The sequence below is a fragment of the Empidonax traillii genome, unplaced genomic scaffold, assembly GCF_003031625.1.
Source record: "Empidonax traillii isolate 1590-97213 ecotype Southwest subspecies unplaced genomic scaffold, ASM303162v1 scaffold338:size1951571, whole genome shotgun sequence".
NCBI classification, from domain to species: Eukaryota; Metazoa; Chordata; class Aves; order Passeriformes; family Tyrannidae; genus Empidonax; species Empidonax traillii.
In genome coordinates this window covers 837476-853104 of record NW_020955531.1, presented here as the reverse complement: position 1 = coordinate 853104, position 15629 = coordinate 837476, and the positions used below count along the sequence as shown (strand labels likewise).

At 41.1% G+C, this 15629-nt stretch overlaps 1 protein-coding gene across 6 annotated transcripts in view; it reads left to right on the top strand.

Moving 5' to 3' along the window:
* DGCR2 (DiGeorge syndrome critical region gene 2) overlaps window positions 1-15629 on the top strand; it is a 43743-nt gene that overhangs the window by 9202 nt on the left and 18912 nt on the right. For all 6 annotated transcript variants that reach the window (XM_027892012.1, XM_027892013.1, XM_027892009.1 and 3 more), the window contains exon 2: window positions 11438-11560. In XM_027892012.1, the coding sequence (XP_027747813.1) occupies window positions 11438-11560 (123 nt within the window). The remainder of the gene's footprint in view (window positions 1-11437; window positions 11561-15629) is intronic.

Genomic DNA, 15629 nt, shown 5'->3' with positions numbered 1-15629 from the left:
CCCTCACCTGACACTGATTTAATAAGGCCATGTTTTCCCCATGTCCCCTCTGTCCCCTGGCACTGGGAGTCCTGCAGGGTCTGGTGCAAGGTTCAGTTACCCCAGCTCACCACTTCCTCCACTGCCAGCTGGGAACCACCTCACTGTGGTGACAGTGGGACAGCAGGTGTGCTGGCACCTGCCGAGCAGTGCGAGCCACGCCGGGGTTTCCTGCCCTCTGAAGCTCAAGAAGGTCATAGTTTCCTTCCCTTGGGCAAGCTTTGGAAAGCTTAGAACCACACTATGCGTTGTATTTCCCTAGTCTTAGAAGTTGTTTAGTGAATTTCTAAAGCATCATTGGCACTTTCACTGATCCACTGATCAGCTTTCTCTAGGTAAAGGCTAAAAAAATTGGTGCTGCACAGGTTTAAGTCACTTGCCATTGTGCTGGAACACTGAAGTCCCACCTGTACAAAACATCTGAAGTCCTGAACAAGGGTGTTAGTGTAGAGGAGCTGTAGGCTTTAATCCTGAGCCATATTGAGGGCTTCTCAAGTACCCATGGCTTCGGTTTTGTTTGCACTGAGTGCTCTTTGAGCCTGTGCTGTATTTTGCTTTTCTCTTCTGCCTATTTACTTATTATCATAATATAACAGTTTCTAAGTGGGGGGGGGGGGGAAGCGTGAGCCTGTTGCTTAGCCTGGTATTTTCACTGCTATGAAAATAAACTGTTTTTCAGTCTGGAATGCTGCATTGCCTAATTCACAGTATTCTTTCAGTTTAGTTCAAGTAGCAAGTTTTGTTTTCTCTTTGGTTTTAGCAGTATTGGAGAATACATTTTTTTCTGTTTCAGTCTTAGGAATGTGTCCACATTCATAAAGCACAAAGTCTGTATTTTGTAAGTCTAAAGAAATTATAGCCAGGGTTCCCATTCAAGATGCTCTGGTGTCGTTGCTTTGGCTGAATACTGAATCTCTTGCTCTGCCTGTGCTTTTTTCTGTGTTGTTTTGATTCCTCTTTTTTTTCCCCCATCCTTGCTGGCACTGAGTTTGCCCTCCAGACAAAGAGCAGACAATGAATTGCAGTGAATGACACTTGTGAGCAAGGAAAAACTGGGTCAGTTCCAAGCTCATGCAGGGTGTAGGTGTAATAAATGTAGAATCATAGCCATGTTTTGATTGGAAAAGACCTTTGATACTACTGAGTCCAACCATTAACTCAGCATTGCCAAGTCCACCACTAAACTGTGTCCCCAAGTGCCACATCTACTTGTCTTTTACGTAGCTCCAAGGGGTGGTGACTCCACTGTTTCCCTGGACAGTTTGTTCCAATGCTTGACAAATCTCTTGGTGAAGAAATTTTTCCTGATATTCAATCTAAACCTCCTCTGGAGCAACTTAAGGCCATTTCTTCTTGACCTATTGGTTGTTACTTGGGAGAAGAGGCTGACCCCCACTTCCCTACAACCTCCTTTCAGGTAGTTGTAGAGTGATAAGGTCTCCCCTGACCCTCCTTTTGTCCAGGCTAAACAACCTCAGCTCCCTCAGCTGCTCCTTATCAGACCTGTGTACCAGACTTTTGCCCAGTTCCATTCTCTTCTCTAGACTCGCTCCAGCACCTCAATGTCCTTCTTGTAGTGAGATGCCCAAAACTGAGCCCAGGATTTGAGGTGTGGCCTCACCAGTGCCCAGCACGGAGTGTCACTGCCCTGATCTTACTGCCACACTACTGCTGATACAGGCCAGGATGCCATGGGCCTTTTCCACCAAGCATTTTTCCAGCTGCTCTTCCCGAAGCCTGAAGCACTCCTTGGGGTTGTTGTGACCCAAGTGCAGGACCTGGCATTTGGTCTTATTGACCCCCACTGTTGGCATCAGCCCACTTATCCAGACTGTCCAGGTGCCTCTGCAGAGCCTTGCTCCCCTCCAGCAGATCAATGCTCCTGCCCAGCTAGGAGTCATGTGTCAACTTACTGAGGATGCTCTTGGATCCCCTCATCCAGATAATCAGTTGAGACATTAAACAGAACTGGTTCCAGTACTGAGCCCTGGGGAGCAGCATTAGTGACCAGCCCCAGTTGGATGTAGCACCTTCACTACCTCCAGCCATCCAGGCACTTGTTTAGCCAGTGAACAGTGCACCCATGAGAGCCATGAGCAGCCAGTTTCTCCAGGACGATGCTGTAGGAAATGGTGTCAAAGCTTTACTGAAGTCTAGGTAGATGATATCCCTAGCCTCTCTCTGGTCAGCTAAGTGGGTCACCTTTTTATAGGAGGAGATCAGGTTCGTCAAGCAGGACCTGCCTTTCATAAACCCTGCTGGCTGGGCCTGGTCACCTGGTTGTCCTGCACATGGCACGTGATAGCACGAAGGATGGGCTCTTCCATAACCTTCCCTGGCACTGAGATCAGACCAACAGGCCTGTGGTTCCCTGGATCTTCCTTATGACCTTTCTCGTAGATGGGCATCGTATTTGCTAAATTCCAGGCAGCTGGGGCCTCCCTGGTGAGCCAGAACTTCTGCTAAATGATGGAAAGTGGCTCAGTGAGCACTTCCACCAGCTTCCTCAGTATCCTTGGGTGGATCCCATCCAACTCCATAGACTTGTGTGTGTCAGTGGCATAGCAGGTTGCTTATCATTTCTCCTTGGATTATGGAGGCTTCATTCTGCTCCCTGCCCCTGTCTTCCACCTCAGGGGACTGGGTACCTGAAGAACAAAACCGAAGGGGTGAGGGGAAAGAGGCTGCTTCCATTCCTTGCTGTGCTGTAAAGGCTTTTGGTGGATGTTGGGGTGATGTAGTGTGACTTACTGTGACAGAACACTGAGTAATACTGAATGTTCATTAGAGTTATTCATTAGTGATTTACAGTTTTCAGCTGGACTGCTGTCACAATTTTAATTACTTCATGAAACAGCACGCTGAGGTCATGCAGAAAATGACAGTGCCTCTGACATGTATTATTTATTTATTTTTGGAACGGATGCATTCCTATTAAATGGGATTATAATTTAGGAATCTCTAATTTTCAGGAACTGGAATTAAGTTTGAGAATAGGTGTGGGTTGTGTTTGGGCTATGAGCATATCATGGGGCCCTTTTTTTCTCCCCAGGCTCTGTTGTGCTTTCGTACTCCTGCACGTACTCAGGCTGTGATGAACCAGAGCTACGTGACGTAAGGGTAGTTCCTGGGCACATTTTCAGCATCACAGGTGAATGGCCAGTCACTTTATCTCCCGTGTAGTGGAACATGAAGATGGAATGCTCTGTTCTTTCCTAGCTTTTTAATTATTTGTAAGTTTTTTAAGTGTAATTATTTTATAGGCATTTCACTGGAAGAATAGGAAATAGAACCAGTTTTATTGAGGAACTTTAGTAAACTTTTTCTATGAAATGGATAATTGTCTGATGGTGACACATGAACTTCACAGATAGTTTTGTTCTCTGGAAATAAGTTGGTGTTATCATAGTCTGCTCTCCTCCTACCGTGGCTTTGTTATAAAGTACTGAATGTACTTACTCTGCTACGCTGAATGCAGCAGTGGGTGGTATAATGGTAAATTTAAAAACATGTGATGGAAGTCAGATTCACCAAGTGACATGGAGACCTGCTGGGAAATGAATGGTTTGTGAAAACTTCTCTAGATCTGGTGCTGAGGGAAATACCATTTGGGTATGGCTTTGCTTCCCTGAGAGCAGAGCCTTTGTGTGGGATCAGGGATACCTCACAGACAAGTTAAAAACAAGAAAACCCGTTTAAAGTCTGTCAGAGCATCCTCAAGTGCTGTTTGTAGTCGGCATCTCTGTCACCAAAAACTGTCCAGCAGCTGACTTTTGGCCACCACGAGCAGAGGTGGGGCAGGACGGCCCTGTTCTTTCCAGGCTGGCAGATTTTCAGGAATTCTGTGAGAGATAACACGGTACCTGTGCCAGTGAACTTCACCTGTGGACTTGGGAGACGTCCAGGTTAGGAATACTACTTTTCAAGTGCAGAGGACAGTTTTTTCCACCTCTCTGCTGAGGATTACATTATGATAACTACTGTTATTGTTATGGTGGGACTATTAACAATATTTTAAAGTTTATGTTACTGCAGTAAATGCAAGTTTAGAGAAATATTGTTTGTGTTATGCTCCCTCTTGAGCATAAACATGAGATATGGAGCTGTGTGTGTTTCTGTGATGGTGATGGGTGTGGTGTTCCTTTTGTTGTTGTTTTGTTTCTGATGGTAGTTTGCAGGCATTTGGTGAGCATTGGTGCTGAGCAGAATTTCCAGGAGCAAAGGTCTTAGGGGGTTGGGCTTCTTGCTGAGGGACATGGGATCTGATCCTGCTTGTGCACTGAAGCATGATTCAAGTTATATAGAAACAGTGATTTAAGAAAAAAATCAGTTTTCAGTTTTAGTAAACTTATTCTTAAATGTTAAAATGTTAAAATACAAAACAATAGTGCGACATGTAGGTACAGGTCCAAAGTTAAGTATGTAGGTTGAGTATTATAAAACATAAGAAAGACCTGTTAGGCAAGTTAAAATCTGAATAAGGAGAGTTACTGGTCTAAGCACTTGTAGTTAGAGTTTTTGTTAATGCTTAATCAGCTTTTGATGGCTGTAATTACCTCTTGAAATCTGAGCAGAATATTCTCTTACAGGTTGGTTCACCTGGTTTGGGACAATGAGTGACTTAAACTGAGAAAACAAGAAGTAGTTTTGTCTTTTGTTTTCCTTCGATCTGTGAATAAAAATGATGCCAGAGGATCTACCAGATCCAACCTTGAGAAAGGTGACCAAAATAAGTGAAGTACGTGCGAGGTGCACACAGAACTGCCATTGTTCATTAAAAGCTTATGTACAAAACCAAACCATGTACTTCCAGCTTATCCTTTCCAATACATGCATTTCAGAGTAATAGCTTATAATGGAAACAGCATTAAGTACTGGGTTTGTACATTTAATCAAATTTCAATTTCCATACAAATGAAGCTCAGCAGACAAGAACAATTAGCATGGGAAATGAAAAATGGCGTTTCTTTGTATTAAAAGCTGAAATAGATTCAAATCTATACTTGCTGTGTAAACGCTAAAATCTCATGTGTATCTGTAGTCTTTGCTACTAAAAGAATATCTTAATGTGTCAGACTTTACTGACTGGTGAATCCTTTAATAAAGGATAAGTTAAGTAATTGCAAGCAGAAAACTTTCATGATCAGTGATTGTAGTTGCTGAGTTTAATTTCTGTATCAAAGCCCTTTCCTGAATTGAGACTCACACTTTGGAGGCTTTAGTTTCAGGCTCTGGCTCCTCTTCTCTGCCTCTGACTTTGTGAATTGCCATGACATCAAGGTTTTTGTACTGCTGGTGGCTTGTATGTTAAGAGTTAGGAACACATGGTTTGTGAGTGAGTGGAGTCTTCTGTCAGGGATACATTTCTGCCTTAGGAGAGATTTATCTTTCTAGTGCTCCTTTTTCCATTGGTTCTTATAATGATAATCTTCAGTGTCTTGAAAATATAAGGTTGAAATTTAGATTTTGAAAACTTTGATGTGTTCACCTAATGCTCTACAGGAGATGTTTGTTGTGCCTGAGACAGGGCCTCTGGCATTTTTATTGGATGTAGCATTTCTTCCGTCTGAATCTCTTTTATATCTCTTGTCTTCAGCTGAAGGAGGAGAAGTAATCCTCTGAAGACAGTACCAAAGTCTTCTCATTCACCTACTAGCTTATCTTTGCAGGAGTACTTTGATGGCTAAATAGTGCTTGTAGACCAGAAGGATCCTTTTTGTCTTGTCACTTGGCAGAAACGTTTACAGCTGATGGGTTTGGCTCGTTCCTGAGAGCTGTTTCCTCCCCCGCTCCTTCTCACACCCCAGTGTGGTGTGACCTGGCCTCTGAAGAGACACAGAAAACGTTGCTTCTGTTAGAGCTAATATTTTAAAAAATAAACACATGGATAGATGTTCTGGCTTTGTTGGCAGACAACTATTATGAGGCCCCAATTCCACATTAATGGATACCGGATTGGTACCACGGCATCTCTGCTGAATTAGCTGCAGCGTGCAGTCTCTCTGATTGCAGGGGGACAAACCACAGCTGATCTGACCTAATGTGGACAGACAGCAGCTAATTTGATCTGAAGCTTGCTGTTTCAAAGCCAACTGATCACATTCATTCAGGAAACTGAACCAGCAGGGTGAACTTGTGTTGAATCAACACTTTGTCTCCTGTTCCCCCTTTAGCGCCTTGCTTTGGTATTGGAAGTTCTAAAATGAGATTTATTGTGTTGAAAAAGTAGTTTCAGATACTGCATATATAGATCCTCCCTGCCTTTCTTTTCAAATAAACTAATTGTTTCAAGTAACTAATTATCTTTTGCATTAAAAAGGGGAAGATGAGTAAAAATAAATTGCAGTTTAAAAGTGAACAGAGGGTGTCTTAGTCAAAATGCACCTCTGAAGGTCTTAAAAATGAGGCAGAAAATGCAGGTTTCAAACAGTGTCATGGCCAGGGCAGCGCACTGAGCAGTGTGCAGCTGCTGCAGGAAAGATGCGCTGTGGATTCCCAGAGCTTGAGCTCTGGAAGGAAAAAGTTCTCAGCTACACAGAAAGACTACAGGAGATTATTAAACCTGAAAGGGCTTCCTGGATCGTTGTATAATGGCCCAAATCTGTTTGTGTTATGAAACACATGAAGCTGTCTGGAAATGAAATCAGTGTGTATTTATTTATCTATCATGAAGTCCTTCCTGTACATAATGCTTCTTGTAAATGTCTATTTTGAGTACTTAGCAGAAAATCTGGAGATCAGTGTGCTCTAAAGAAAATTTGAAAAGCTAGTGTAGCCTTATGTTGAAATACATGATGAGTGCTGTAAAACACCTGGCATTCAACATGCAGTTGGGAAAATCTTTAGAACAAAAGCTTTCTGTGAGAGTGTAAGCAACCACCCTGAAAAATTAAATTTTTCCTGTCTGAAACCTAGATTTTTCTGTTAGTCAAAAATCTTGTTGGTTTTGTCACTCACTGACTTAGAAAAATATTTGGCAACTAAAGAAGGTGAAGACTTCATGTTTATGTGACGCTGTTTAAATTTATTTATAATCTTGTTTGTTATTTCTGGTGTTTGAATAGATAAACTTACAAAACAATTGGAAACTTTCTTTTCAATTCCAAATTACAAGTGCTCGACTAGCTTTGGCAAGACTTCTTTCAGGTGGGTGATTTGTGGACAGGTTACATTATCTAATGATGTGTCCCAGAAAATTGGTGTTGGATTTTTTTTTGGCCTTTGCTTGACTGTAAGTTTTATCTTGGGTTATATATTAAGCTTGTAGAACTGATGGTCTGAATCTGATGCCAATTTTTCATCTCTTTATATAAAAAGTTAAGGAGTTTCTTGCTTCCTGTAGCCAATTTATAGTAGAACAGGTGAGGTGTTACCAGAGAACACACTGTTGCTAGTTGTTGATATTTCTGACAGATGTTTGTTCAGGTAGGGGTGAGCTGGTGAATCAGCGGGTTGCTTGGATTTTAGGGAATAAACAGTGTCATCATGGAGGCATGGAACCAAAAGTCAGGACAACTGACTTCTCAGAGGTTCATCTCATCCGTAGCCTTTGGCAAACTGTATGATTTTTCTGTACTTGGCTGCAGTGATTGGTGAGGTTGTTGAGGGTTAACACTGCAGAAGAGCTTTGAGATGGTGAAGAGACTATAATGATACCTCGCTGCTTGAAGTGTTCTCACCTTCTCACACTGCTTGAACTTTGTGATGTTTTGTAAGTATATACTATGTATAGTGCAAAAACTACAATGGCTGCTATTTCCAGTGTTTTTCTTGCCTCCTTTCTTCCCAGCAAGTGCCAGATGAATTTAATTGCTCTAAAATGAAATTTCAGTGTACTAAATTTTGTGCTGTAGCATAGCAAGGACTGCATGTGATCCTTAAAAGAAAAAGGAGCCTTTTATGTTAGAATTGCGTATGTGAATCATAATACTGCTGATGTAACTCTTCACATCGTACATGAACACCAAAGGAGGTTGCATTTCCACATTTTCACTTCTAGGCAGCTGTTCATGCCCTTAGCTTAGTGTTATATCTGTGCCTCTGCTCCAACAGCTGCTTGCTCTCAGCTGAACTGGTGCCATTATATATTTACTAATGATTGTGATAACACAATGTTTTTGCATTTAACAGCTGTTGGAAAATGTGTGGTTTTAGTGCTGCGAGAAGGTGATAATTTAAGATACTTTATTCTTCACCCTTCCTTGCTCTGTGTTACCATCCGTAGCTACGAACTGTGAGGGGTGTCTGGCTTTAAGGACAAAAGTGCCACTGCTATTTTTGAAATTATTGCTATTCTTCAAAAGAACGGGAAATCTTATATAGGCAAAGAAACAGTTTTTATTTAGCACCCTCCTGGAAGGTACAGTGTCTGACCATGTGCTAAGTGATGACTTGCATTCCAGGAGAGATGGATGGTCACATAATGTTGTACCATTCACTGCTGCTCATACATCTTCATGATTCCTGTTCTGCTGCTGGCTTTTTCTGTGGTAGAGACCAGCTTGAAATATTTTCATTTTTCTGCTGTTTTGACTTAAAAACAGGCTACTGAAATAAAATGCTTGACAGGCTTGTGGAGACCAGCACATACCCTGTGCACCCTTGCCTGTCCCAAATTTCTGTGTTCTGTGGCCAGATATCTTAAAAGTTCATTATAAACTTCCATCTGTTTTTGTGTCTGTATCTTGCCCCTGATGGCTCTGGGTTGGGACGGCTCAGGAAGGGTTGTTGACAGCATTTGCAGAATATGGAGATTTTAATTTCACAGTATTTCTTTGTGTTACATTTCCCTCCCTCTGCAACAGAATTGCGTAGCAGTTCACGTCCCGTGCTCTGAAATAATGAGTGCATCTGGCATGGCATGATCTCCGTTGGGAGTGATGGTACAGCTGCTTTGAGAGGTGTTTTAGTAGAAATGTTTTGTACTCTTCCATGGATCCACATTCTTCGGAGAGGAGTGTCTGTAACACAGGAAGCAATTGCAGCATGTAGCTGGCATTTTTTTAATGCCCGTAATATTGGGATGGAGTCATGCTTTTATCTGAACCAGTCATATGTAATTGTACATAAAATACTAATAGCGTGTATGAAATGGCAGACAGACAAAGGTATTCCTGCCTGTTTTTCTCATGTGCACATTGGCATTCCTGGGGGATGCTGCCTGTGAAACCAGAAGGCTGCAGAATAACTTTCTTCACAGGGGATGTGTGTGTGTGACTTCTGTTGAAATCAAGCAGTAAAAAAAAACAAACCCAAATCAAGTTTATTTTAAAGTACTGAGTTGTGAATTGAATTTTGCCATAACTACAGGGGAATGCAATGGAAACCTGGAGCTGGGCTGAGGATAGTCTTTCTTGTGTTAAAAGATCTACCACGGGCCCCACTGTAAATTCTGTACTTGAAACTGCAACAGCAGGACTTTCTAAGAAACCTTCCAGTGTGTGCTGATCTTGCACAAAAGCAGTGAAAGAAGCTGCAATGGTTTACCAAAGAGTTGGGACTTTTCTGTGAACTTGAAATTTGAATACTTTTAATTTCAGCTTGAGGTTTTCTGTTTGTTTGGTTTGGTGGTTTGTGTGTTGTTGTTTTTTTTTATCTCTAACTTAGAGACATTTAACTACAAGATTAGATTTGAAATTATCTAACTTAAAGATAGATTTTGAATTTTCTCTCTTGGTACATTGAGCAAGAGAAGCCTTTTCCTCCCTTTTTTATTTCCCCCTATTTTATTCCCCCTTTTCCTCTTCAGGCTAAATAAATTACTTCAGATTTTGTTCTGAGGGGGAAATTATTATGACCTGAGCTAGTAATTCTCTCTTTCCCCCTCATTTCCCCTGTGCTCATTCTCTGTTGGGTGTTTGGGCTGAGTAAAGCTCTAAAAGGGTGAGAACACTCGTCGTGCTGTCAGGTCTGTTGTTGCCGTCAGTAGTCTGGCAGGTCCCTGTGAGTTCTAAGCATCTTGTGACCTGAATGTTTGCTCTTGAGTAGGTGGTTGCTAAGAGGATGTGCCTGCTTTTATTTTTCTAGAAGAGCAGGTCTGTGCTTTATAGGGAAACCAGTAGTAGGACTGGATTTTAGTCTAACATCGAATTAGAAGCCGGTTGTCAATACCTTATACCAATTACTAGGTGTATGTGTACAGCTTTTATTGGGAGTGCATGATGACTGGTTTTATTGCACCCAGTCATGTTGTTTGAACACTTGTGATGTGACCTCTGTCTTGATTTTGCTTAGGCATGTTTTAAGAAGTAACAACTGCAATTACAGCTCTGCTCTTAGGTTGTAAACTGTGGATGAGAGAATGCATACCTGTATTTTAAGTTTTCTCTTAGAGATTTCTTTTTTCAAAACAGTTGAGTCCTTGGTCCTTTCAAAATCAGAGATGAGTGTTTCAGACTTTTTTCCATTTGAAAGGGTCCTCCCTTTTTAGACTAAATTACCTGAGACTAGTGTAGCTGCTGAGAGGAGAATGAGCTAAATTGTTCAAAAACAATGGAAAATTGACAGCAACTACCCAGAAGAAAGATGAAGAGTGATGGTCTGGTGCAAAAGTGAGCCTGTGGATGGGAATGGCAAACCTGCCAGCTGTGAACCAGCTTAGAATTGTTCACTTGTGTAGACAGACTTTTCTCCCCCCTACGAAATGCTTTGAGGGATACAAAATGAACCTGAATTATTAAGTTCTGGCATTTGATAGACGGAATTGATATTAAAAAAAGCTTTGAAAAAAGTTGCACTTTTTCTAATGCTAATGAGGTGTGACAGTGCAGTGATGGCAGGTAGGCAGTGCGCTCACATGTTTGCAGATATCGACACCTGCTTGTAAAGGATATGCTCACATGGAGAAACTGCAGAAGAGCTTAACCCAGAAAGTAAAAACAGGTTCATGGATACAGAAATTGCTTTACAAGTAGTTCTGTGAAACATCTCTGATTCAGGCAGGACATCTGTGCGAGTCTAGTGGGTCCTGGCATACGTAGCGGTTAGAATGGAAATAGGATTCTGAGTTTGTTGTGTAATGTAGCACTTAACTACTGGAGCACGTTTTTGTCGAACTTTGGTTCTGAGAAAAGTGAACAAGTAGTCTTCAGTGCCCCACAAGAAGTAAATGGGTAATGCTGTGGTGATAGATGCGCACATGGTGTCTTTATCAGGAAGTTTTTACCACAGGTGTCTCTAGAGAATTATTTCCCAGGCCTTCCTGTCTGTTAAAACCACAAACATGCTGTTTCAAACATGAAGTGATGAAATGAGGCAGTTTTTAATGTGCTTGGGTCATTCGGAGACTTTGTCCGTTACGCTTCAGTGATACATGACATGGCAGACAATTAATATATGGACAGATTTGCAAGAATAAATAACACTTCAAACAAAGCACAAATTCCTTCTCCTTTCCTAGAGCTCCGCTGCACCTCAGAGCAGTTTGCGTGTCGGAGTGGTACCATTCAGTGCATCCCTTCGGACTGGCAGTGTGATGGATGGCCCACCTGCGAGGACGAGAGTGATGAAGTTGACTGTCCAGGTAAGGAAATCTGAGCAGAATGCTCATCCCACTGCCAGCTTATTTTACAGTAGCACTTTGACTCTTTCAGATCGCTTGCTTATTTTTATTAGAAATTTGGGAGATTTTTTGATAGACCTGTACCCATTATTAACAAAGTTCGAGTTGGCTTCTCTTCATTTTGAACAGCCAGGGCCACAGTTTTTTGCTTGTCTGAGTTATCCTGTGTGAGGATGTGTCCTGGAGATGAGGAGAGTTTGTAGTCTAAAAGGAGATTTTCATGACAAGATAAAAATCATGTTGCAATTAAGCTGAAATGACACATAAGCCTGTGGTTAAATTTGGAATTACTGATTTGGTTTTATATCACTCAAATGGTGCTGAGTGACATGTGTTGGACTTGGGTAGAGAGCTTGTTTTATTGCTTCCTCTTCTGATTATGCTGCTTGTGTTTAAGTGGAGAACTTTGTTCTGCCAGACAAGCTGGTGTATTTGCTCCTCATATACTCCTGTGACCTTATGCTTTCAGAGACTCTTACTGGCAGTGGTTCTCTAAATTAAAGTTATTGGATGCTGAGCTGTGCTTAAAAACAAGCAAAGAAAAACTGTGGCTATACAATGAACATTTTGAACGTTTTAATTTGTTCTTGACAAACAGGCCAGTGCAGCTCTTTCTTGTGTATCTTAAAAAGTGAAGGGACTTGTAATATTTTTTCCATTAAGAACAGTGGAACAGGTATCTGAAAGTATGGATTCTACTGTGGCATAATTCAAAATGTTTACCTCTATAGTGTGACTAAATTACATTCAAAAACTGTTTTAAGAAGTTCTTCTTCAGTGAACTACATAATTTCTTGGAGGGAATCGCATGAACTTGGTGGTATTGTCATCAAAGCATTCGGTCTGTCATCATTCTGAGTTTTGAGCTGTTTTAAAGAGGTGCTACGAAATAGTAACATTTGTGTTTTACAGCAAAAAACTTCTCTAAATGTTCATATTTTCTAGAGGGATTAGAAAAGTAAATCTAACTCTCAGACTGTGAAACTCTGCCATAATTAGCTATCTCCCCAGTGTGTGCTGTACACAAATAATTAAAAGAATGTCAGTGCTCTCTTTAGAAAGCTTCTGGCTGGTTTGTGTGCATGTATATTGGCAGCAAAGGGGAAAAAGCAATTGGTAACTTCTTCTGACATTGAAAATTAAGCTGAGCCATTGATAGTCTTTTAAGGATATTCTTTATAATGTGGATGTTCTAAAGAAGGGTGTTTTTATAGTTGTGCTGTTATTCTTCTTCCTTTTAGCCAACTTTGGCCAAATGTGGAAAACTAGGGACCTAAGAAAATCCTGGAGTCTAATGGAATTCCGTGGCTAGGGGAAGGCAGAGTCATGTTAGTGTTTGGATTTACTTAAAAAGCACTAAAGACTTCACTTGGGGGAACGTTTGAACATCCACATTAGTAGAAGTCTATTTTTATCCTCTCTTGTTACCTGGTGTATTAGTCAGCAATTGAAGTTGTTGCATGGAGTATGCATCAGGATGGTGTTCCAGAGAATATTTGGTCTATGAAGAGGATTTCATGGAAGCAAATTTCTCAGTACACTGACTCTGGTTTTGTGTTGGGGATGTAGATCTTGCTACACTGCCTGGCCTGGCAAGATGAGAAGAACTTTAAAGAAATGAACTGTGGGAGAGACTTGGTTTGCCAGCATGTCTGTATGCAGGAAGAGGAGAATAACATACATAAAGGGGAAAATGATGGACAGCATAGAGAAGGAAAGTATTGCAGTTGATGAGAGGAGTACTTAGATAAGTAATTGGTGAAAAGGCTGTGCTCAGTAAAACAGGCAGAAAGCAGGTGTGGTGTTTGTGAAAGAACCCAGATATTTGCACAGTAATGCGAGGAGTGCAGCCAGCAAACCAGAGGAACAAGAACTACTGGTGTGGGATGTAAAAACTATTATACCTGTAACAAAAAAAGTGGTGGGATTGCATCGTGACCTGAAATGGGTGTTGAAGGGCATGTGTTATTTGGAGCTGTCAGGAATCAAGAGAGGTTGGTGTGCATGTGAATGGTGTGCTGGAGAATGAAAAGGAATAACATCAATGAAAGTAAACCTGAGGCCTGATTCAGTTTGGAAGAACATGGTTTTTGTACGTTGGGAAGAGTAGTATGTATGTGACCAGTCAAAGGAGAGACTGGCTTGGGACATGGATTGGGGAGCTAATGCTGCTAATAATAGTAGCACATCGTCATACTCAGGAGTGGCAACTTTCTTCTTTGGCCTCTGAATTTACAAGAAATGATGCAGCTTTAAATTTAGAAAATACCTTTGGATTTAGATGAGCAATCGTGAGATGATTCAGCTAAATGTAAATACTTTTTAATTAAAGTTCCTAATTTCAATAAAGCCAGGCTGAACACTGAAAGAGCTAGTTAGTAAAGCCACCTGGACTTGTGAAACTTGGAAAATTAAAATATCTGTAAATTAAAAAGCATGGAAACTCTCTGAAGCATGAAAGGAAGGCTTGCAAGAAAGAGCCGTGAATCTGGTTGGGAAGCTTGTTAATCTTCAGCCTTTGAGCTACTAATGGCACACTCCAACATGAGCAACTTGGAACTGATCAATGCCAGCGAGTTAGGGTTTTGTGGTGGTGCTGAAGGTGTGTTTTAATGACTGCTTAGTCATGTGGGTATTTTGAGAGGTTTAATACAAAGCTATTGGAAGTTATTTGTCACTGTTGGTTTAGTTTACCTTTTTTTAGGCCTGATTTCATTTATGTTACTAACAAAGGTATTAAAAGAAGAGGATCTGTAATTAAAAAATTAGTTTTGTATTCATATGTTGTCAGAAGTACAAGAAACGCTCCATATTCTAAGACTGTTTTGTCAGAATAATTTCTTCTGGCGTTTTTTTTCAGAACACAAGGCATTAATTCACTGGCAATCTGAATAAGTGTATGAGATGCCTGGTTTTTGCTAGACCATATATATTTCTCTGAAGATTTTAGTTATAGCTGTTCTTTTATTCTCTCTTATCAGAATGACCGTTTTCCTTTAAAACATGAAATTCCCAAACTTACCATGTGCAAAAATACTGTTCCCCCTGCCCTTCCCAGTAGGCGCACACCTGTCAGTGGAATCTGCAGCAGTGATTACCCTCAATTCATCTCTCTGGTAGACTAAAACCAGTGGCTGCTTGCTCTTGTGAGCATACTAAAAATTGCTGGGAGGGTTTATGTGGCATGTGCCTGTGACTCTCTTCTGCTTAAGCAGTGGAGCTTCATGAAATTTGTGTACTGTTCCGTGTCAACAGTACTTGATCCTAAAAATAGTTTATCCTAGAGTAGACTATTCTGTGAAATGGGAGAAACAGGCATTAGTATCTTAAACCAGGACTTTTACTAATGGGAATTTATTATTTCTACTCACTTTCCCTTATGCTTCTATACAAGTAATCAAAGTAGCAACGTGGTTTTTCGACTGATATTTAAACCCAGAAGAGGGAAGGGATCTGCAGTTTACCTTTTATTGCTTATTGGATTTCCAGCTTTGCTCCTACCAGAATATCAGATCAGCTTCTGCAGACACCCTGCCTTCTTTGCAGGCCTTCTGGTCTAACTCACTTTCAGGAGGTCGAGCAGAGCAGAGTTTAGTATAGCTCTGTCCATTTGCCTTTGTTTTCTTGCTACAGGCTTGATGTTTGTTCCTGTTGCTTAGGAATTAGAGTGGATGTCTTTAAACTCCAGTGCCTTTCATGAATCCTATCCATATCAGTTTTTCAGCTTGCAGTTAACAGTGGTGATCATTTAATTTCCTTCCTTCGTTTGTTTATATTTAAAACCCAGAATTCTTTCCATAAATAAATGATCAGATTGTGCTGTCAGATGTCTTTGGGTTTCCCCCAGCATCTGAGTTTGAAAGCCTTCAGTTCATCCTGTAGTGCACACCCCTGCCCAATGTCACATTCTTCCTTCTCAGTATTGTTCTCTAGACCTGCTTGGTCAGAAACAAGAACACTAGAAGGTTTCAGTGAGCTGAATTCCTAGGGGTTGTTCCCCCTCTGCCTCCCCGAGCCTGAGTGAAGTGAT